This window comes from Betta splendens, chromosome 22 (assembly GCF_900634795.4).
Source record: "Betta splendens chromosome 22, fBetSpl5.4, whole genome shotgun sequence".
Classification (NCBI taxonomy): Eukaryota; Metazoa; Chordata; class Actinopteri; order Anabantiformes; family Osphronemidae; genus Betta; species Betta splendens.
Window position 1 is genome coordinate 145,798 of NC_040900.2, and position 19,214 is coordinate 165,011.

Here is a 19,214-nt window from a genome sequence, read left to right on the forward strand (position 1 = left end):
CGATCACAGAATGAAAGTTGGACTGTTAACCTGAGACCTGCCGCAAGCAGATGAGTTGAGAAATGGACAAATACAGAAAACACTTTATTTTGAATTGTTTGTGTATTTACATGTGAAATAAAAAGATCTATATATAAAAAAAAAAGGCCCCTGCACCATGCAGTCCATTTTTAATCTCCCAGAATGCTTCATGCCCAGGTTTTCAGACAGCTGAGATTCTTCACCCAATGCTCCGTTATCACTCTGATGAGTCATCTTTCTGCTTCTTCTTCTTTTTCTTCTTCTTGGCTTCTCCCTGTAAGTCACATGTTAAAACCTACAGGTGCTTCAGACACATTCTCATTAAACTTGATTCAAGGAGTCAGAACTTTTTTTTTTTAACTCAACTTAGTTAGAATTTACTTACAGTGTTGGGCTCCATCTCTTCCTCCTGCTGCTGCTGCTGCTCCTCCAGTTTGACCTTCTTTTTCTTTTTTTTCGTACCTTCTGTCAATGGTGGGGACGGTGTTGTCGCGGCTTCGCCTTCGCTGTCAGTTGCCTCCCTCTTCCTCTGCAGAGGTCAAAGTTCAGCTCCAACACAAGCTTAAATTTCTCATTTAATAGATTTGAGAAATAAAACTTTACCTTTGCTGAAGAGTCTTGTGACACATCTGTGACTTTGGAGACACTAAAGACAGAAGATTTACAAACTTTATAACAATCTAAAACCGTAGTGACATAACTGTCTTCAGGTGAGCTGCAGCTCAGCAAACTGCAGAGTTGCCAAGAAGCTCAATCCTGAAAGTTGCTATAGCAGACTGACTCCCTCAGAGGGCACATTAGCCCAGGAAGGGATAACCGTCTGCAGCTCGCTGTCCAGCTCTTACACTGAGGCATACCTGTAGTCCACATACTCGTTCTTCCAGTCTTGCGGCGTGCTCTTGTTGGGTTTCCCATGTTTGTCGAGGAGGCCTTTCTTGATGAGCTCCTTCTTCTGACTCGCCTGATTAAACAAGAATTGTTTCAGCAAAATGATTCCCATAGGTACAAAAGAAAAATGCTGTTATCAGACAAGGGTGATAGAAAGCAGGTAATCACTGCTTGAGAGCTGCTGCAGCTGCTCATCTCTTCATGTCGTACTGGCCCCAACACCCGCCCCTCCCTACCTTGGGGCCCAGACCCCACTTTCGAGGGTATGTGTCTCTCTCCATGATCACACGCTTTATCTTGGCCACCACACCATGATCACAGGTGGAGATAACTGCTGTCGTCATAAGTGCAACAGCTGGAATCCAAGAGGATTAATTTGTTAGGTTTTACAGAACCTCATTAAACCTAGACAGACACAAGTGAAGCCATCAGAAAAGGGTGATAGATAGCAGGTCATCACAGCCCGAGAGCTGATGCAGCTACTCAACTCATCATCTGGCTCCACCTGTTCCTACATATGTGCCGCGCCTCACCTGTACAGATTGCTTCCCCCTTCGTTGTTATGACCACGATGTCCTGGTTTACCTCAATGCCATCCTCATACCTGAGAACACCTGGCAACATGATCTTGGCTCCATAACAGATGGCGTTGACCTAGAGACAGACGAGTGATGAACAGGCCGACAGGAAACATGCAGGCGCATTAACCTGAAGACTTACGGCGCTGTCCTTCATCACCAGGCGTTTGTAGGAAACCAGCAGCTTCTCCAGAGGGAAGATTACTCTCCTCAGGTACGACTCGTCCTTGTTGTGATCAAACTGCCATTGAGCGTCCAGGACGTCATGCATCGTCGCCATGTTATCCTGAAACCAGACGGTGGCATGAGAACAATGCTCTGTGACAGCACTGATGTGAGCAGCACTGAGGCTTCAGATGTACACATGTCACCTGCATCTCTGCTGCCAGTTTCTGTTTCAAAGTTTAATTATCAGACCTGCACCGAGCAGCAGGGCTGAACTCAACACTTTGACACCAGTATTGTACTTCATTAGCTGCACCCAAGTCACAGCACAAAAACAAAACCCAAGCCCAAATGGCAGACATAACCTGAGCAGGAAGTGATGCTAACCTTCTCTCCAAGGACACCTGACCGAACCCTCCTTAGTTCTTGCATCTGCCCGCCCACCCCAAGCAACAGACCCAGGTGGACACACAGAGTCCGGATATAAGTTCCAGCTTCACAGCTTACCCAGAAGATCCCTGCAAAACATAAATGGGTTGCAACTTTACACCACTGGCAGCTAAATAGGCTGAACTTCCTGTCAATTTGGTCCTGATCATTTTCTCACCCAGCCTCCTCTCTGCGTCATACTCAATCAGCTTGCTTTCGTAAATAGTTCGGACTCTCAGCTGACGTTTCACAGCAGCGATAAGTGGAGGGCGCTGGAACAGAGCGCCAGTCAAAGTCTCCAGTGCCTGAAAAGGGTCAGTGAATATCTCATGCTTAAAAAAGAAACTGATCACGCAGCAGTAGTCGTGTTCAAAGCTACAAAACAAGCTTCTCTACAGTCTCACGTCTTGATTCTGCACACCATTTCTCTTTAATCAGCATCTTGGTAGCAAGGAACTTACCCGAGCCAAAGTGTGTTTGCTTTCTATAGCATCATGCAGCCGAACGATCCCCACATACTCTTTACCTGCAATGCGCACAGAGAGCAGTGAGGGAGCTGCTGGGTTTTACGGTCAGGGCAAACATGTAGAGCCAGAACTTTACCCACCAGCGCTCTGCTGCGATTTGACCAATCGTGTGGCTCGGTCCACACACACAATTAGACACCCGGTGACCTTTGGATCAAGAGTCCCACTGTGGCCAGTTTTCTCCACCCGCAGGATTCTCCGGATCCACGCCACCACTTCATGGGACGACGGGTTAGCTGGTTTGTCCAGGTTAATGAAGCCAGACCTGGCAGAAAACGGGCATCCACATCAAAGTGAGTCCTGGATATATGCACTGTGCTTCACAGCATCTTGATCTTATCAATTTAAAGCTGTCCCATATTTACCTGACATAATCCTGGATGTTTCTTTTCAGAGGGTTGCTGCCACTCGGTAGAGGAGTGTAATGAGCTGTGCGAATATTTAATTTATCAAAGTTCTGCAGGAAACACAAATATGTCTTATTGTGAAAGTCTCAAGCACAGCATTAAACTTGCCTTGTTACAGTTCAACTAAGTCATGCCTCTGCCTCATGTGATCAGAACTGAGAGTCGTCCTGGCGGTTGGGTCAATCCCGTTTCTCTTTGCGATGACAGGTGGTCAGCCAGCAGAACGCTGGTGTGACACCAGCACCTCAAAAGAGGCCATACCCTCAGAACGAGAGCAAGGTAGTGACGAGATAGCCGCCGCTCAGCGAATGGATAAACTGATTCATCATGTCACATGATCATTGACACCTTCAGGGGCAGCTGCATTTTGGAGGAAGTACTGACCACTACTCATTATCCTAGCATGTTGGTAGAGTTTGTTAGCGCATGATGCTGGTAATATTAAGGGTTGAATCTAGTTACAGGGCCACTTATTTGTAATGACAACAATGTATCAATATTCAGTCAAAATTACATTGACTTAATTTTCAAGTGAGAAACGTTCACTGTTGTATTAGTGCGAGACCTTTCAGATGAGGAGGAAGTGTTAAGGCTGATTATGTAAACCAGTCAGTGAGCGTTCCGTAGTTGGATCTCGAGTCAAATAGCCGATCTTGGACGTATTTTCCACTGTTTAAGCTTGAAGAATTATGTCTTTGTACGCATAAATGAAGTTTCCAAGTACAACCTTTGCAACTTAGTACAGGTGTGATGTTATCTTGAATGTGTTAATTGATCCTTCTGTTTACCTCAGCCCGTGCACTAGGGAAGAGAATAATTACATTGAAACTGTGAAGACTGTACATGGAGTGTCTGCTATGAAAGTAGCATTAACATTATACTACAAGGAAGCGCCATTAATAAACAACCTCTTAAAACATTGGTCAGTTATTGCCTGCCGTTCTCTCTACTTTGTTAATCAAACCGTTATTTTTCGTTTCTGATGGGCAGATTTTTACTTTGTTGACAACGAGTACGTTGTTGTTTTAACCAATGACGGGCAGACGAAATGTGATAGGGCTGCAACTAACGATTAGTTTGTTAATTGATTAAACTGTCAATTATTTCTTTCGATTGGATTTTTTTTAAATACTATGATCTTTTGCTTGTTAGAAATCCCTTATCAGGTTTTTTTTTTAACTAAATTTAGATTTTGAATCTTTAAATCTGAAACATTAGTGATTATCAATTCACTACTGCAGCCCTAAAATGGGAGGGGTATCATTTGCCCAGAGAGGCAGAAATAAGCCATAATTTAGTTTTATTTGTAGCCATTTCATACATAATTACTGCTAATGTCATTTATAAAGCTGGTCTCTGTGGGCCCCTCAAAATCATCCTACCCCCCCCAGCGACACCAGTGCACACCTTTAATAACATTCACGTGGACAGTGAAAGCAGAGGTAGTACCTTTAACAGCAGAGGCCACTGTGACGTGTCCAGAGAAGCCACCTTAGATTCTGGTTGAATGAAAAACTCTCCACTCTGTTGAATTTCCTGTAGAAATAAAGTCATTTCAGATTGTTCGGATCAACACGTTCAGGTTTTAGTCTAATATATCCACAGGAACATCAGAAGAGAGTTCAGCAGTTTGTTTACCTGTAACAAAGCAAACTAGCAGCAGGTTATTCTTTGAACCAATGAACGTAAAGATTGTCACTAATAACTGCTTTAGGTTAAGTCTTGTATTTAGACAATCATCTGTGAGACAACGAGGAAGAAAAAGAACCAAGAGCCTCACTGCTACAGACTGGACAGGAAACACGAACGTCTAAGACTGGGACTGGTTCGGGACAGGTAACGGACTCAGGACATAAACCTCTTCAGGTACACGTGGACACAACTCACCCCAACTTCTTCGGTGACTTTCTTCACCCTTTTCTTCTTCACTGACGCTCCTGGAAGACAGGAACCTGGTTTTAGGTCAGTCTGAACCGGCTCCAATCTCATTCTGTTTGACACCGGAGCGATTTATGTGTTTGCTGGGGCGCAGCCGCAGCCCACGTGGAGGCCAGACAGCACGTGGTTGTTAGCATCAGAGGGCTAACAGAGGAAGCACGGCGAACTGAACCAAATCGACATAACGCACGCGGTGATTGGACGCCGATCAGGATTTAGTTCAATCGGGGCTCCTGGGTGCGCACGTAGCTTTAACATCGACGCAGACGCTACGTTCGAACATTCCCAACACGAGTTTCAATGTTCGCAAATTACACCCTCTATCGCCGCCGTTTCTCCAAACTCAGAATTCGCCTGAAGCTTCCCTCCGAGTCCCCACACGTCCATATTTCAACATTGCTCTGCATGACACGCGTCAATTCAGTGGATTCTAGAAACAAACTGCACTTTTTACCCGTTAAGTTCAACAATCTAATCAGAATAAGTTTCTGCAGAGAAACGTGTCCCACACTCACCGTCTACGTCCGCCATCTTGAACTGAAAGACTGCGCGCGGAGGCGAGCTTCCGTGGCTCATTCTTCTTCTGTGGTGGAGCAGCGAGCACGTCGCCCCCCCGTCTTCCTATTTACGCCGACTAGCATCCTTGGAGCAGTATCGCCACCTCACGTCGTCTTTATTAGTGTCACACTTCTCAAACACATCTTTCACTCATGCTTTCCTCGTGCTCTACACGCCCTCCACCTCACACAGAACTCACAATGAGCAATTTACATGAGTGTGCCCGTTCTTTGACCTTCTTCTGAACGTTTTACAGTTTCTGCTCTTTACCCTCTTTATCTCACTCCTTCACAAAATGGCTACACTAACATGATTAACCATCATGGAACCCCCCACCACACCGTAGAATCTACAGCGTAGAGGCTCTGAGCAGCTCCTTCAGTTACACCAACAGTGCAGGAAGGAGCGCTACCGCAGGTCATTCCTCCCCACAGAAATAAGACTCTACAACACATCACTGCAGTGACACACAACGTTTGTGTCTTCCCTACTTTAAGACCACAATTGCACAAATTTGCTGATTGAACCGGTTCAGATCTCTGAAGCACATCTTAGTGAAGCTCCAGGTTTACATGCTGAGGCCTCCATCACCAATCCTCCTCTCGCCACATGTGCTGCTCCACTGGTCCAACCAACCTGGCTGTTTCTACAAACCCGGTTCTCTTCTAAATGTCCATAGAATGTAAAACAGATGTGTAACTGTTGAGCACAAGTGACAGGGCCCAGTAGTTGCTTCTCTCTAAATCATCTGGTTCAGATAGAGACAGAAATTTTTACAACCCAAAACACAAACTTTCAGAAAATAAAGAAATACATATCAAAAGTACAAATAGACTACAACCAGGACACAATAAATATGAACACCACACAAATGCAATGGAGCACACTATGTTTCATTTATTTTAATCAGTAAAGTATCATTTAATCTGAAGAAATTAAATACTTGGTGTAAGTACGTTTTTAAACCTATTCGGTCCCTTTCCACATCTGAGATTTGAGGTTTCCGGAATCTGGTCCTCGTCCAGATGAAGCCAGAAGCAGAAAAGCCTGTCGGCAGTGCAATTACTGTAAAAAAAATAAAATAAAACTTCTCACTATGTCAAACAGGTCCATGGCCCAGTTCTGGTCGCCACAGAAAATCAACAAATTTTGTCGGAAACAAACTGGTTTGAACTGTTTGACTATACTCATCCAGCGTGGCTCATGCCATTAGTCAAGATCAGATGCAGCAGCTGAGTCAGCCTGGTCTAGTTGGGATAAGTGTAGTTTACAGATCACATGTATCAATCAGAGAGTCGGCAAAATAATCACTGACTAAACTCACAAAGCAGAAATCAAACATACAATATGTAAAAAGGTAAATATGGCTGCTGTAATTAAAGAAAAAGTTAAATCCTGGCTAAAGGCAGTGATCTAGAACTAATTAAAAAACAATTAATTTGTAATTGAATAAGCAGCTAAAGTAAAAGATAAATCATTAGAAATTGATGTTAACATGCTCAGAACTGTCTGGTGTTTTATAGTTTTAAAGTTCAATAGTTATTATAACCAGCACTTGTACACGCTGACACTTGTGTGATGCTGTAGCTGGCCAAAGCTCTAATGGTGACATCATCTTCTCCTGCAGCGGTGTGTGAACATGGTTCTGGTCACCAAATGCTCTATATTTTAATCAGTACATCTTTGTGATTTGTGTCAAACCCTGAAGCATTTTCCTTGGAGGATTCTGGTTCTGAGTTGGTTTCAGACTTTCACACACAAAACAAAATTGGATTCTAAAATTGTCTTCAAATTGAAAAAAAACCTTTACGTAAAACTGGGCAGTTCATGCTTGCTGACCAGCCAGAGCTCCGCTCATTCATTCCTGTGTCATCTCATCAGAGCACATTACTGTTGCTCATAGCAACCAGTACCAGAATCAGGATCTTGAAAAGTGACCCACTGCCCACAGCTGCTACTGAGGCGGTGCAGGCCGGCGAGTCCTCCTGGTGCTGCTTCCCGGTCCCGTCAGCACAGATGCATCTGTAGGAGCCCTCGGTGTTCAGACAGGTGTGTTTGCAGCGGGCGTGGCCGCTGCTGCACTCGTCCACGTCCACGCAGTTTGCTGAAGCATCTTTCTGGAAACCAACTCTACACCGTTGGCAGATGGTGCTAAAGTTGGCCGGAGAGTTGTCTGGCAGAAACCACATGGCAAGACGAGCCCGACAGTACAGCTCCAACTGCTCACTGGACCAGCACTCCACCTTGATCCTGTTGTGGTCAGAACCCAGTGTGATAGAGCGGGACTCAGGAATGGTGGGGTGTTTACATGACCCCAAAGCTAGTCCAAAGCCAAGACCATGGTCACGTCCCACCTGTTTAGGTCCAGTGGTGGGTTTCACGACTTCTGGGTCAAGTCGTGTGAGAAGCTTAGGTTCAGGTGTACCTGGTTCTGCATTAGGCATTTCTGGGGTCTTAGGTCCAGATGTTGCTAGTTTGGGTTCTGAAGTAGCCAGTCCAGTACTGGTCTCCTTGTGCTTAGGTGTTTGTGCTGTCAGTCCGTCCTTCAACTTGCATATGAATCGATGTGTGCTCTTACACCTGACAGAAATTAGACCCCATCGGGTCACTTTTGATCCGTCCAAGTCCACTCTAACCGCCGCACATAGAACAGAAGTGCAGGTGTTCTCTGGTTCCTCGGCCCAGTGTGCCGCCTCTGAGTCTTCGCTGCGGGTCTCTGTCCACATGAATCCTCTGAGAGGTTTCCGATGGTCCGTGCAGTTTGTCTTCTGTTTGTTTAGTCCAATCCAGACGGTGAAGCTACTCTGAGATGACCCAGAACCAGAGATGAGATTCAGGATTTCATGGATTTCCTGCTTGGTAGCAAAGGTGGTGAGCACCCTGGGAGCACACTTCTGCAGGGCCAGGTCAAATGCGAGTGCGTCGTCAGAGAGGATGTAAGTTGAGTCTGCAGAGATGGTTCTGAATAGTACAACAGTCCAAAGATAAGTCCAATAAGAGCAGAGTCCAGACGCCATGTTGTCTGCGGAAGACTAAGTTTAAAGACAAAGCAAACAGTTTTATTAGAATCTGGGACCAAAAGGGTTTGGTTTAGAATTTTACAGAACTGAAATAAAACAGGATAAGGATAGATGAAGCAGGTTGTGATGTATTGGTCAAACTGGGTCACTTACCTCTGGTGTACTAGTCCGCCTCTGTTGGTGCAGCAGGAAGGAAAATATTCTACAATACACCAGCGAGACGTTTGTCCGGTTCTTCACAAAATCCATTAACTTTGATTTTTTTATATTTTAAAGACATGAATCTGGATATGTCCAATCTTTGGACTGTGAACATCTGATATTAACTGAAGCAGACCTGTTTCATCCAGCGCAGCTTCAGCAGATTAAAGCAAAACCCCAGACGAGGCTCATCCTTGTTTATGAACCTTCATATATCATTCCTTCAATTCGTTCCCGTCTCCACAGAAAACCCAGATCATTCCTGTAATTCTGAACCTACCTTCAGATTCTCCAAGCTCTTCTCCTGCTGTTGGCTGCTCGTTGCTTCTCCTTCCCAGCAGCTCTGGTGACACCAACCACTGCTGCAGGGCAGGAAGTGTGCTGTGTCTTGATATGATCCCGGTTTCCTTCAGATAAGCATGGCTGTAGTCGGCACTTAGCAAAAACCTCAGGTTCTGAAACTGCTGAGATTACGTTTGGACCAAAAATGACTTTCATTGTTTTTCAAATTAAGGAATGAAAAGCTTGATTAAGTGACGAATTCTAGATTTCTAGAATTCTAGAATTTTCAAATTTTTTTGTGGATTTTAGACACCATAGTAAATATTAATCAACTTAATGACTATGACTTTTCCCTGAAATGGTTGAAAGTCTTTCCAGAGGCACAACATGAAGTGAAAGGAGCATCAGAGGTGAAGTAGCAGGTGCCACAGAGCTTTGTCTGGTTAGAGTCAAACACACACTTAGGTCTGTCTGTGGCTGTGAGCTGTTATAAATGTGTCCTCACAACCGGACAAAGGTTTGAACACACGCACTACATAACTGAAATATATCCGAAAGGGGAGCTGATCATGCAGATGCTTCCTGCAGGAAGTGAGTGAAGAATGGCAGGAAATGGTGCTTTGACTTAGGGGTTGGCCCAGTAGCCATGGTGCCCGTTGCCATGGTAGCACTGCCCCACTGAAGCTGCTACAACTAGTAACATCAGGATGAGCAACCAAATACTGTAAACTCAGTAACTGCTCTTCAAACAACCAGCAGAAGAAAGTAAAATGTCAAGTTGATGCAGTGAGGAAGAAAAGCCAGGGAAGTTCTCTGCAGCAGAGTTTTAATAAAAGTAGGATGTTTTAGTGTTGGACACACTGCAAAAAAAATCCTGCTGTCGACCCCGATTGAGTCCAACTCTGAGATTTCATGTCAGCAGCTCAACAGAAGCGTGCCTGTGTAAGAAGTTGTCTTTGAATCTGATGCGTCTACGTCTTCTATGGAGCCGGCCACAGCAAGAAACCCATCCACACGTCTCTATTCACCGACGTTCATTAATGAATCCATTCATATTCCTGTTGTCCACTGACTGCTTATATTATATGGAGTCAAAGAGTCCTTAACGGCCAAATCTCAGGTCACCTCTCACTCCTTTGAAGTAGTGTTTGTTCACGCTCCCTGCAGTTTTACCATGAGAAATCAGAGAGGGTTTTATTGTGAGGTGACAACAGGAAGTTCTAATCGATACCTTTATTTTCCTCAGGTGGATGAAATTAAATGATAATACTGATAAACAGCTCCGTGAGACAGAGGCAGGTCAAACAAAAACGTTTCCTCACAGGTGGATCTGTTATTGGAGCAGCAGCGCCATCAACTGCCTGGAGCTGACAGGTGACAGATTGGCTTGTTGGCTGACTTGATGTCATGAAAATCAGGCAGCAAATGCAAAACAAACCAGTAAACAGTATGGTACGGTGGGACGTGAGACATCAAGCAGCACTGGAGACAGCAAGTTTCTTCAGGTGATCCATGAATACCTGCAGACTGACGTCGTCCGTCAGGATGGGAGCTCCAGACTCCTGAAACCGACCAAGTCATTAAAACTTGAGTCATCAACATCTGGTTAGAGGTTAAAGGTGATGGTCGTACCTGTCCCCAGGTGTACATGTTGTTGTGGGTCTGGGAGGGGTTCACCTTGGAAAGCAAGAACCGAGCCTGAAAAGATCATGACAAAGCTTAACATAGCCCAGATGCGTACACAGCACCAGGTCCTGGTGCGTACAGGACAGTGTGCTCCCACCTGGCTGCCTCCGTGCTCTGTGTCGATGTATCTCGGCATAGGGAAGCGAGTGTGCAGTAATTCCTGAGCATCGTCTACCGGGGCCTGCAGCAGGTGTTTGAAGTTCTCATACTCGGACATGTCCTGGTAGCCAGCCTTCCTCCATTGGGCAACAGTCTGATTACACACATAGATATCACACACTGATGTTCTTCTGTAAAGGTTCTAGTTCATGCAGGTCATGTTTATACCCAAGGTTCTATTCAGCTCAATTGGATCTATTTGTTATCAATATTTAAGACATTTTATTTCACCCCCATCAGTTGTTGGCAGAAGCTTTGGGATGATGTGTGTACCACCTGTGTGTGCTCCATCAACACTGATGTAAACCAATACAGATGTGTATACCTAATCCCATATGTTGTACATTGTGTTTTTGTACCTCCCCGTGGTAGATGAGGATCTGGAAGAAAGTGTCCATCAGCAAGATGCGGTCCGGCAGGATGCTGCTGCTGTCCAACAGAACTGGCTGAAACAGACAAACCCTTAATCAGTAACTGAGTGATCAGCTTCATCTGCTGGGACTCTGCGTCCCCTCTTCAGCTCAGGTGCGTAGGTGTACCTCAGGTGGGCCATTGAAGGAGTAGGCGTACAGCACAGGCTGGATCATGATGAGGGCCTGGGTCAGGTCCTGCCTGTTGAAGTGATGTCTGTAGTAGGAACTCTCATCTGGACTGTTGTTAAACACCTGAAGGAAGGGAGATCGCCGCAGGTGGAACATGAACTGCAACACAAATACACAGGTTGGTCAGCGCAGCAGGAGTTTTAGTGGAGTGTTTAAGGGTCAGAACGTCGATGTGGTAGGAAAAGGCTTTATAACATAAGACTTTATTAATCGCACGACGAGAAGATGGTTTTGTTTGAAGCAGCAATGAGACATTGAACAAAACAATAGACAAAACAGGATAGAAACAAAGGATTAAAAGCAGGATTAAATGTGCCGGAAAAAACAAACAAGGCACTTGAGTAAATTCAAAATCCAGAAAATTGTGCAATAATGCATGGCAGATGGACGGTTGAGGAAAAAAAAGAAGTTACGAGGTGTTGCACATCTTAAGGTACACACAGTGTAGAATATAAGCGATATTGCACATTGGTATTGTGGTGATATTGGTATTGTAATAACACATGACGAGTGTTTAGGCTGTGGATCACCTGAGGGTAGAGGGAGAAGGTCTCAGAGAATCTGAAGGAGTTCGGGTCGTCCTTGTGATAATCTCCAAACTTCTGACACTGATCCAAATAAACAGTTTAAATTAGCATCTGGGCCATTTCATGCTGAGTTTGCTTCAGACCTGGTCTTCCTACCAGTCTGATCAGCTGCCTGTCCAGCCACCGCAGGACATCGGGCCCTTCCTCCGTCTCTGCCCGGTACACAGCCAACCTGGCCATCAGAATGGCTGCTGCCTCCTGATCGAAGGACGCTGCAATGTTCTGGATTTGAGTCTGTGCATCAGCCCAACTGGGAGGTGGAGAAGGAGAGGAGGGCGGAGCTTAACGTTCCCATGTGTCTGTTCACGTTTACCAAACTATTTACATCAAGTACCTGATATTTGATTAATATACATTCAAATGTGAAATAACCCTTTATCGCCAGTAGAATCACGGCCACAGCACGTGAAGTCAGTGAACACATCACTTTCAGGTGGGGTCTTACTTTCTGGCAGTGGTGGTGACTCGGATGCGTCTCTGTCCTGACGAGTGCTGGTACTGAGTCACAAACTGGATCGCTCCCCTGCCGCCCTGAGGAATCGGAGCATTGTGCTGCAACATAAGCAACAAGGCTCCGTTCAGGAGACAGACTGGATCAGAACATCCCAGTCCGACAGCTGCGTCCCTCCTCACGTCTTGATCAACTGACTGTCTATGAATTATGACCTTCATAAACAAGTGGAACAGCGATAACAGATTGGCAGCTTCTCAGCTTTAATAAAACACATGATCAAACTTAAATAAAGCAACTCAGACTCGGTTCTGCAGCACCTTTGTGGTCTGTAGGTGGAGAAGCTGCCTCCACCTCTTGTCTGGTGTCTGGCAGAACACACTCGACCCATTGAAAGGACACGACATGTACGGAGTTCAGCACAGAGGGAAGGCCGTGTGAGACCTGCTTTCTTCTGCAAGCAAAGCATGAAAACATCTATGACCAGGTGGCTCAAACAGGTCAGGTTCTGTAACCGAGGCTCTGACCATCAGCACCAGACAATGAACCTACGGGTCTGAATCGTGTTCACCGATCAAAAAAAAAAGCTGAGGAGGATAATTACACTCTGATAACACAGACCCCCCCCCACACAGGATATTGGCTGCTGAGGCGCTGTTGACTCAGCAGATCACCTGCGTCCTTTCACCATCTAGAGAACAGACAGAACCAGATGATCTGAACCGAGCGTCCACCAGCAGAACACTCCAGGTATAACTAGGTTTACTATTTTTAGATCACCTGATCTGAGAAAGAAAACATTAATCAGAGGGGAATTAACCATGTAGCTTGTTTCCACCAGTGTCCCAGCCAGATGTGACTCCGACATTAACGTAGGTGAATTTTATAGTTTTATTGTATTATTTTTACTTGGCTGCCTATGTGATGGTCAAACTTGTCGTTGGATTTTAACAGGCTGAGAACAGTCATCTGGGAGAAGCAACCCAACCTTGTTCCACATCTGTGTCATGAGCAGCATCTCATAGTCAGTGGAGTAGCCACAGGTTTTTCCTGGTTCGGTGTAACTGGCCTTCATGTCCCAGTAAGTCCGTCTGAAGATGCCAGACTTGCTAAGGATGCTATATGCTGCCATGATGCTTCTGTCGAGCGTAGCATCCATCAGTGGTAACGTCCTGCTCCTACTGGTGCTCCTGCTCCACCGGGAGCTCCGGTCTGACACACTGGGACTCACCGTGAGCTTCAGCCTCAGCGATCTGGCTCTGGGGCTCTGCATCATGTCCGTCGGAGCCCACAACAGCTTTTCTCATCCTGAAGGCTACGACAGTGAGAGCCCCTTCTGTCAGGGCACTGGCTTCCTGTTCCTCCTCCTGCAGACCTCCTCGATCCAGTCCCTCACATGGGCCACAGTGTATAAGTTCACCAAGATCTGCTTTGCCCTCAGCTACAGCAGCATCTGGACAGCTGGGCGGAATCGGATGGTGCTGCTCCTGATCTGGCTATTTTGCCTGGTGAACGCCACTCTGCCCCTCCTGGGTTTCGGCAGCTACGTCTACAGCCCATCGCGGTTCCTCTGTGGACCGGGCTTCACAATGGAGAACAGGTACTTCGTGATGCTTTGGATGGTGCCAGGCATCTTGGTGCCGCTCCTCACTATGTGCTCCTTGTACGGATACATTGTGCACTTGGGCAGGAAACAGGCTAGGAGAGGGACGTTCATGTGCAACGACTTGCACTGCTTCCACGTTCCTGCCAACAATTACCTGAGGAGCTCTGTTGTCGTGGTAACGGTCTCAGGTGAGTCTGGGCTAGGCTCTGATGCTCAGCAGTAACTAGATCACAGACCTTTCAGGTCGGTTCCCAGCTCTACGTCTGACTGATCCCCACCTTTTAGCGGCTGATGCCAGTTGTTTGTTGTGTAACGTTCGTCTGCTTCCAGTGTGTCTGCTGGTCTGCTGGCTGCCCTACACCTCACTCTGTCTGTATGAGACCTTCAGTGGCCAGCAGAGCCCAGCAGCAGGCTCCTCCCTTTCCACCTGGCTGGTTCTCACCACCGCTGCCCTCAACCCCTGGATCACCTGCCTAACACACATGTAAGTGAGGCTCAGCAGAGGCCTGTGAAGTTTTCACGAAGCCTTGAGTCTGAAATGCCCACTTTTGGAGCAGGTAATGACCTGGCTTGTTTTTCTGCAGCAGGTACAGAGAGGCCATGCAACTGAGCATCTGCAGGTTAACTGGGAGGTGTGTGACGTCTGGAGCAACTTCATCTTCCCACCCACAGATCCCCACCCTCCACATGGACAGAACAAGAGGTTCATCGCCAGACGCAGCTCAACCCTCATCATGACCAGATCAGCAGTCAGAGTGCATTCTGGGACACATAAACCTTACACAGTGGACCGTGCCAGGCTAGGCCTGTACTATAAACTTACTATTGAACCTAATGACAATCTGGTGTCTGAGCAGCAGTAAGGAGAAAAACATCTTTAGAAAAACAGTTACAGTAATAACAACGTGAATCTTATTGTAAGAAGTTTCTACAGTAAAAATATAAACACATAGATTAAATAAATATATTTGTCAGTGTGACCAAACTGGGTAATCTAGATGAACCTTAGCCATATTTAAACATTAATAAAAACAGCAATGCAATGAGTCTGTGACCCGAGCTTTCATTTTGTAAAAGCAGCTGCTGATTGGATTAACAATCTGGGCGAGTGTAAAAGTCAGAGGTCAGATGCTCATACCTGGTTGACAACCTCAAAATAGAAAGCCAAAGTTGTGCTCAGATCAAAACCACAAATCTTCCACTGACATGTTCCTCCTGTCCCGATCTCCTGTTAATTCACAAACACAATCCATTAGGTTCACCTGCCAAAAGGTCAGCTGTGAGAGCTTCGGTGTAACTTACGTTCTCTGAGACACAGGGTCCTTTAGCATTTAGAGACACACATGGGCCGATAGCTCCAGAAACTTTGATCTCTCTAGATGTCTGAAACAGGGAGAACAGATGAGTTCCACCACACGGAGCACAGATTTGCACAGCTTGATCCTATTAACTGGTCTGTGTCTGTTAAATAAAACTGTACTGTTGGTTCATGTTAAGAAAACGGGAGCAACCTTGGAGGCCATAATACCACTGCTGGTTTATCAGCTGATCACTAATGTCATGTTGATAGTTTGTACCTTGACCTCCACTGTGGCAGCGAAAGCCATTTTGAAGGATCCCTGGACATCTTTGGTGAAAACTCTCTGGAAGGTTTGTTTAAAGAGGGACGTGTTGAAGGAGTCTGCCATTACCATGTAGCCTCTGCAGAGAAACGGCACCAGCACATGAACAGTGGCTCATTCGTGCTTAACTGTGCTCATAGACAGAGTGTAAAGCTTTGCGTACCCAGTGTGGTTGGCACAGCACTTCATCTCCAACATTCCCGTCTGATCCAGAGCACATGCATAGATGTCGATGATATGACCGCTAGTGGACGCGCGGTTAGCCAGAGACTCGTAGTGCTGTAACAGTAACACAGAAACCAGGTTTCTCGCAAAAGGCCAACCACTGTGGCCATGAAAATACAGTCCTGCTTAGCACTGTAATACCACCAGGACAGGATGAAAGAGAGGAGTGAATAAAGGCTGCTCTGATCAGACCACTTGCTCATGGGGTCAGCTCCTGTTCACCTTGGTGGCTTTCTTCATGAACTTGGCATTGTCCTTCTCAATGTCATGCCAGGACCTGATGGGGGTCTTCAGTTCATCTCCTACCACCATACCAGGCCCCTGTGTGGCTGGGCCACTGATGAACGTCATGATGCGTGCCCCTGTGTTTGGAAAGGTGCACTGTGGGAAAGGAAACGCTGATGAGACTCAAAACCTCTAACACCATCACCTCTAGCTCCCCACCAAACCCTGATCACCTCCAGCAGGCCCACAGCAATGGACATGGCGACGCCCAGCGAGCGAAGGGGCCTCTTGCCCTGTGTGACCGGCCAGGGGTCCCGCTGCAACTCCCCCAGCAGGTCGGTCAGGTTCATGTCAATCTTCTGCACCGGTTGCAGGAACCTGCACACAATAAATTAACATGATTTCTCTTGGATCTTCTCCACATCACTGAGGCATGTCGGTGTATTGACTGCCATGTGCCCACAGACTACAACTAGTGCTTCCTGGTTTTCTCTGTACCTGCCCCAGCAACGGTCAGACTAAGAGGGAGGTGGAGCAATGCTTAGCAGGGGCGGGGCTAGGCTGAGAGGGGGCGGGGCCAGCCTATAAGAGCTCAACCGCTTTCTTCATCACTGTTCATCCCCGCATACACATACAGCAATAATATTCAATGACCAAAGGTTTTATATAGATTATTTGGAAGACAGAGCTCTACAGTGTGTTAGCACAGTCTGATTTCTGTGGTTACTTTTATCAGACAGGGACAGCACAGACGATTTACACTGTACGAAGGTGGACGAGGCTGCTAAAGCCGAAAGGCTGCAAGGGGTCAGGTGGGTGGGGAACAGCTGACAGCGGAACAGGAGATGCGTGCACACAGCTGGTGGTGTCTCTGATTGAAGCTGAGCTAAATTTCAGTACTGCAATGAATTTTGCAGCTGCTGGATGAAGTTGTGGATTCTACTGCTGATGGGGAACTTATTTATGTGTCACGATCATCAGTTTTGGGCTGCATGTAAACAAAGCATCCGTCCAAACTAGCTTCAGGATGCCAAGGACAAACCAGCAAAAACAACTGGGAGAGAACGATCGAATGAGCACTGACTAAGTAATATATTAAACCTTTTATTGTTTTAGTGTTAGCTTGTGCTTTAGCTTTGACTTGCTGGCAGCAATATTATCTATCTATATCTAATATCATCTCCGGAATTAATTTAACTACATAAAAATACATTTTTACTGATACAATGTACCACTCTTATAACACAACTTTTCAGCAGTTAGGTATCACTTTAAGTAAGACACTCCCCGGCACGGCACATGTAGCTGCCCACATTTTCTACAGGGGGATGACTCAACATGATAATGTCCCCACTGTGGGATCAGTAGCTGCTCTTTTACCCTAGAGTGTGTTTACCTGTTGGACAGCGGTGGCTGAGCCGCCTGAGGTCCTCGCCCCTGATTGGTTACAGGTTTAGTCAGTCCAAGCATCTCCTGCAGAATCACCAACAGAACCAGTTCAGAACTGTTGACTCCACTATCACACCTACAGTACAGTTTAGAACAATCAAATCACCAGTAAAATGTCTCAGAGATTTGGCTGATATTTGGTAATTGGGCGAAGCATCATTACTGTTATTGGGTTCGATGACTTCATGGGAGAATTCATTGTAAAAAGCAGTTTTGGTCCAGTTAGTTAGTGCCATTCTACCTGGAGCTGCTTGGCATTTAGGTCCTTGGTTCCCCTGAAGACGTAGCTTTTGGAGATCCCCTCACAGCCAAGCTCGTGGACCTGGACCATACGCCCAAAGGTGATAAGTCCGACCAGCGCAGTGGGGGGGAGCAGAGACAGTGACATCTGCAGAGATTCCTTTAGAGCCTGCAGGTCCTCATCCTCCATACAGGTGTCCACCACATACAGGAAGACCAGCGGCATCTGAGGACCCCTCTGAGGACAGAAAGTCACGGCTGCTGAACGCGTCCGTTATCGGGTACATCTGTCTGACTGGAATACCTGTCAATTAATCTCACCTGGACCACATACTCGATGGTGGAGAACTGAGGTAGCAGCTCAGCAGGTTGGTTCACCTCAGATATCCCAGCATAAGAAGGAGGAAACTAAACCAGATACAAGTATGATTAACATTGTCACTCAGCTTCAATAGGTCAGACTCTAGGCTTTTGTTACCTGGTTTCTTTGGTAGCAGAAGTTACAGGCCCACAGTTTGGCTCTGTAGTCCACCTGGCTAAAACACACGGACACACAGGTGTGACACAGACACGGCTTAACCAGGACAGGCGAGTCTTGGATAAATGTTTACCAGAGCGGGTTAAGAACGGCGCGACAGGTTGCACGGCTGCAGAGAACTGGTTCATACTGGATTGGCGGCAGGTCCGGTCTCTCCTTCAAGGGGGTGAACAGCACCGCCACCGGTACTACCATCCGGGTTGCTTCCAAGCGGCTGGACGGCCACACGTTCCAGCTGAAACGGACACCATCCCGCTCTTCATTCTGGGCAATATACTCCGGGAATGTCGCCATGGCAACGAAGGGAGATGGGAGTCGACACACTGTCAAATAAAATCTGTGGCTGAGTGGTGATTATACATCATGCATGGTGACAATTTACAGAAAGAAACCCTACTACCATGGGTCAAAAGTATTTGGACCCAACTTGTTTTTAAAATCCCAAACTATTTAAGGGAATTTACTTAGTAATAAAGTGAAAGTCAAGCTTCATCCAAGCTTGAGGCATAACTATCATTCAGCACCGTCTGAGGTGAGTCCTGAGCTGAAAGGGCGGCACTGAGCAGAGGGTTGAGGTGCAGGGACAGCTACAGGAAGAAGTTGGAGAGGACTGAAGAGTGGAGACCACCAGGCCCCTCTTCTGCAGCTGCTCACCCCTTAGATCCATGCACAGCACCACCAGAGGCTCCACCACTGCAGACCAGTCATCACCCTCCCCTCTCTGCTTCACTGTGGACCAGTTCAGCACTGTGGGAGATCTGCTGTGAGCTTAAGGGTCCCAAATTACTACCCTGGAGCCTCTGACCGTGA

The 19,214-nt window shown here is 46.5% G+C and overlaps 4 protein-coding genes and 2 non-coding genes across 8 annotated transcripts; 1 reads left to right on the forward strand and 5 right to left on the reverse strand.

Annotated features, from left to right (window-relative positions):
* Nucleotides 1–71: 71 nt before the first annotated feature.
* On the reverse strand, nt 72–5,575 carry dkc1 (dyskeratosis congenita 1, dyskerin). 2 transcript variants are annotated; one of them, XM_029138964.3, is made up of 15 exons: nt 5,469–5,575; nt 4,903–4,952; nt 4,465–4,551; nt 2,974–3,065; nt 2,689–2,873; nt 2,543–2,607; nt 2,260–2,386; nt 2,040–2,170; nt 1,630–1,773; nt 1,443–1,563; nt 1,146–1,264; nt 879–982; nt 625–667; nt 407–550; nt 72–295 (listed from the first exon to the last, which is right to left on the reverse strand). In XM_029138964.3, exons 1-15 carry the CDS (start codon nt 5,527–5,529, stop codon nt 239–241), a joined length of 1,530 nt encoding a protein of 509 aa, XP_028994797.1. In that variant the 5' UTR covers nt 5,530–5,575; the 3' UTR covers nt 72–238. The 2 variants fall into 2 exon arrangements, with proteins under 2 accessions (XP_028994797.1, XP_028994796.1); XM_029138963.3 differs by having other exon boundaries at nt 72–316.
* LOC114849140 (small nucleolar RNA SNORD83) lies at nt 1,333–1,409 on the reverse strand. Its single transcript, XR_003784556.1, has one exon. It is a non-coding gene; the product is annotated as a small nucleolar RNA SNORD83 (small nucleolar RNA).
* LOC114849136 (small nucleolar RNA SNORA36 family) lies at nt 1,818–1,942 on the reverse strand. Its single transcript, XR_003784553.1, has one exon. It is a non-coding gene; the product is annotated as a small nucleolar RNA SNORA36 family (small nucleolar RNA).
* An 810-nt stretch (nt 5,576–6,385) lies between the features above and the next one.
* Nucleotides 6,386–9,676, reverse strand: clec14a (C-type lectin domain containing 14A). 2 transcript variants are annotated; one of them, XM_041069097.1, is made up of 2 exons: nt 9,013–9,676; nt 6,386–8,543 (listed from the first exon to the last, which is right to left on the reverse strand). In XM_041069097.1, exon 2 carries the CDS (start codon nt 8,526–8,528, stop codon nt 7,389–7,391), a length of 1,140 nt encoding a protein of 379 aa, XP_040925031.1. In that variant the 5' UTR covers nt 8,529–8,543; nt 9,013–9,676; the 3' UTR covers nt 6,386–7,388. The 2 variants fall into 2 exon arrangements, with proteins under 2 accessions (XP_040925031.1, XP_055361652.1); XM_055505677.1 differs by lacking the exon at nt 9,013–9,676 and adding an exon at nt 8,685–9,000.
* A 147-nt stretch (nt 9,677–9,823) lies between these two features.
* On the reverse strand, nt 9,824–19,151 carry sec23a (Sec23 homolog A, coat complex II component). Its single transcript, XM_029139067.2, has 20 exons — nt 19,059–19,151; nt 18,478–18,727; nt 18,345–18,402; nt 18,188–18,274; nt 17,868–18,104; nt 17,574–17,650; nt 16,411–16,555; nt 16,175–16,333; nt 15,891–16,006; nt 15,683–15,806; nt 15,408–15,488; nt 15,244–15,333; nt 12,494–12,600; nt 12,145–12,298; nt 11,992–12,069; nt 11,399–11,560; nt 11,219–11,305; nt 10,798–10,953; nt 10,647–10,712; nt 9,824–10,576 (listed from the first exon to the last, which is right to left on the reverse strand). Exons 1-20 carry the CDS (start codon nt 19,069–19,071, stop codon nt 10,487–10,489), a joined length of 2,337 nt encoding a protein of 778 aa, XP_028994900.1. The 5' UTR covers nt 19,072–19,151; the 3' UTR covers nt 9,824–10,486.
* On the forward strand, nt 13,367–14,367 carry LOC114848532 (adenosine receptor A3). The gene has a single exon (XM_029139068.3). The coding sequence runs from the start codon at nt 13,597–13,599 to the stop codon at nt 14,326–14,328; it is 732 nt and encodes a 243-aa protein (XP_028994901.1). The 5' UTR covers nt 13,367–13,596; the 3' UTR covers nt 14,329–14,367.
* Nucleotides 19,152–19,214: the final 63 nt, after the last annotated feature.

What these genes read in the sequence shown, in the direction of transcription:
- dkc1 (XM_029138963.3), bottom strand. Translation starts at nt 5,529, where the DNA reads ATGAGCCACGGAAGCTCGCCTCCGCGCGCAGTCTTTCAGTTCAAGATG. An exon ending in AACATCCAGGATTATGTCAG is followed by an intron (nt 2,874 to 2,973) that starts GTAAATATGGGA and finishes GTTTTCTGCCAG; the next exon opens with GTCTGGCTTCATTAACCTGG. An exon ending in AAGAGATGGAGCCCAACACT is followed by an intron (nt 317 to 406) that starts GTAAGTAAATTC and finishes AAGCACCTGTAG; the next exon opens with GTTTTAACATGTGACTTACA.
- clec14a (XM_055505677.1), bottom strand. Translation starts at nt 8,780, where the DNA reads ATGGATTTTGTGAAGAACCGGACAAACGTCTCGCTGGTGTATTGTAGA. An exon ending in GGCGGACTAGTACACCAGAG is followed by an intron (nt 8,544 to 8,684) that starts GTAAGTGACCCA and finishes CTTTAAACTTAG; the next exon opens with TCTTCCGCAGACAACATGGC.
- LOC114848532 (XM_029139068.3), top strand. Translation starts at nt 13,597, where the DNA reads ATGCCAGACTTGCTAAGGATGCTATATGCTGCCATGATGCTTCTGTCG.
- sec23a (XM_029139067.2), bottom strand. An exon ending in TAAATGCCAAGCAGCTCCAG is followed by an intron (nt 17,651 to 17,867) that starts GTAGAATGGCAC and finishes GTGATTCTGCAG; the next exon opens with GAGATGCTTGGACTGACTAA. An exon ending in ATTTTGAGGTTGTCAACCAG is followed by an intron (nt 12,601 to 15,243) that starts GTATGAGCATCT and finishes CTTATGTTGCAG; the next exon opens with CACAATGCTCCGATTCCTCA.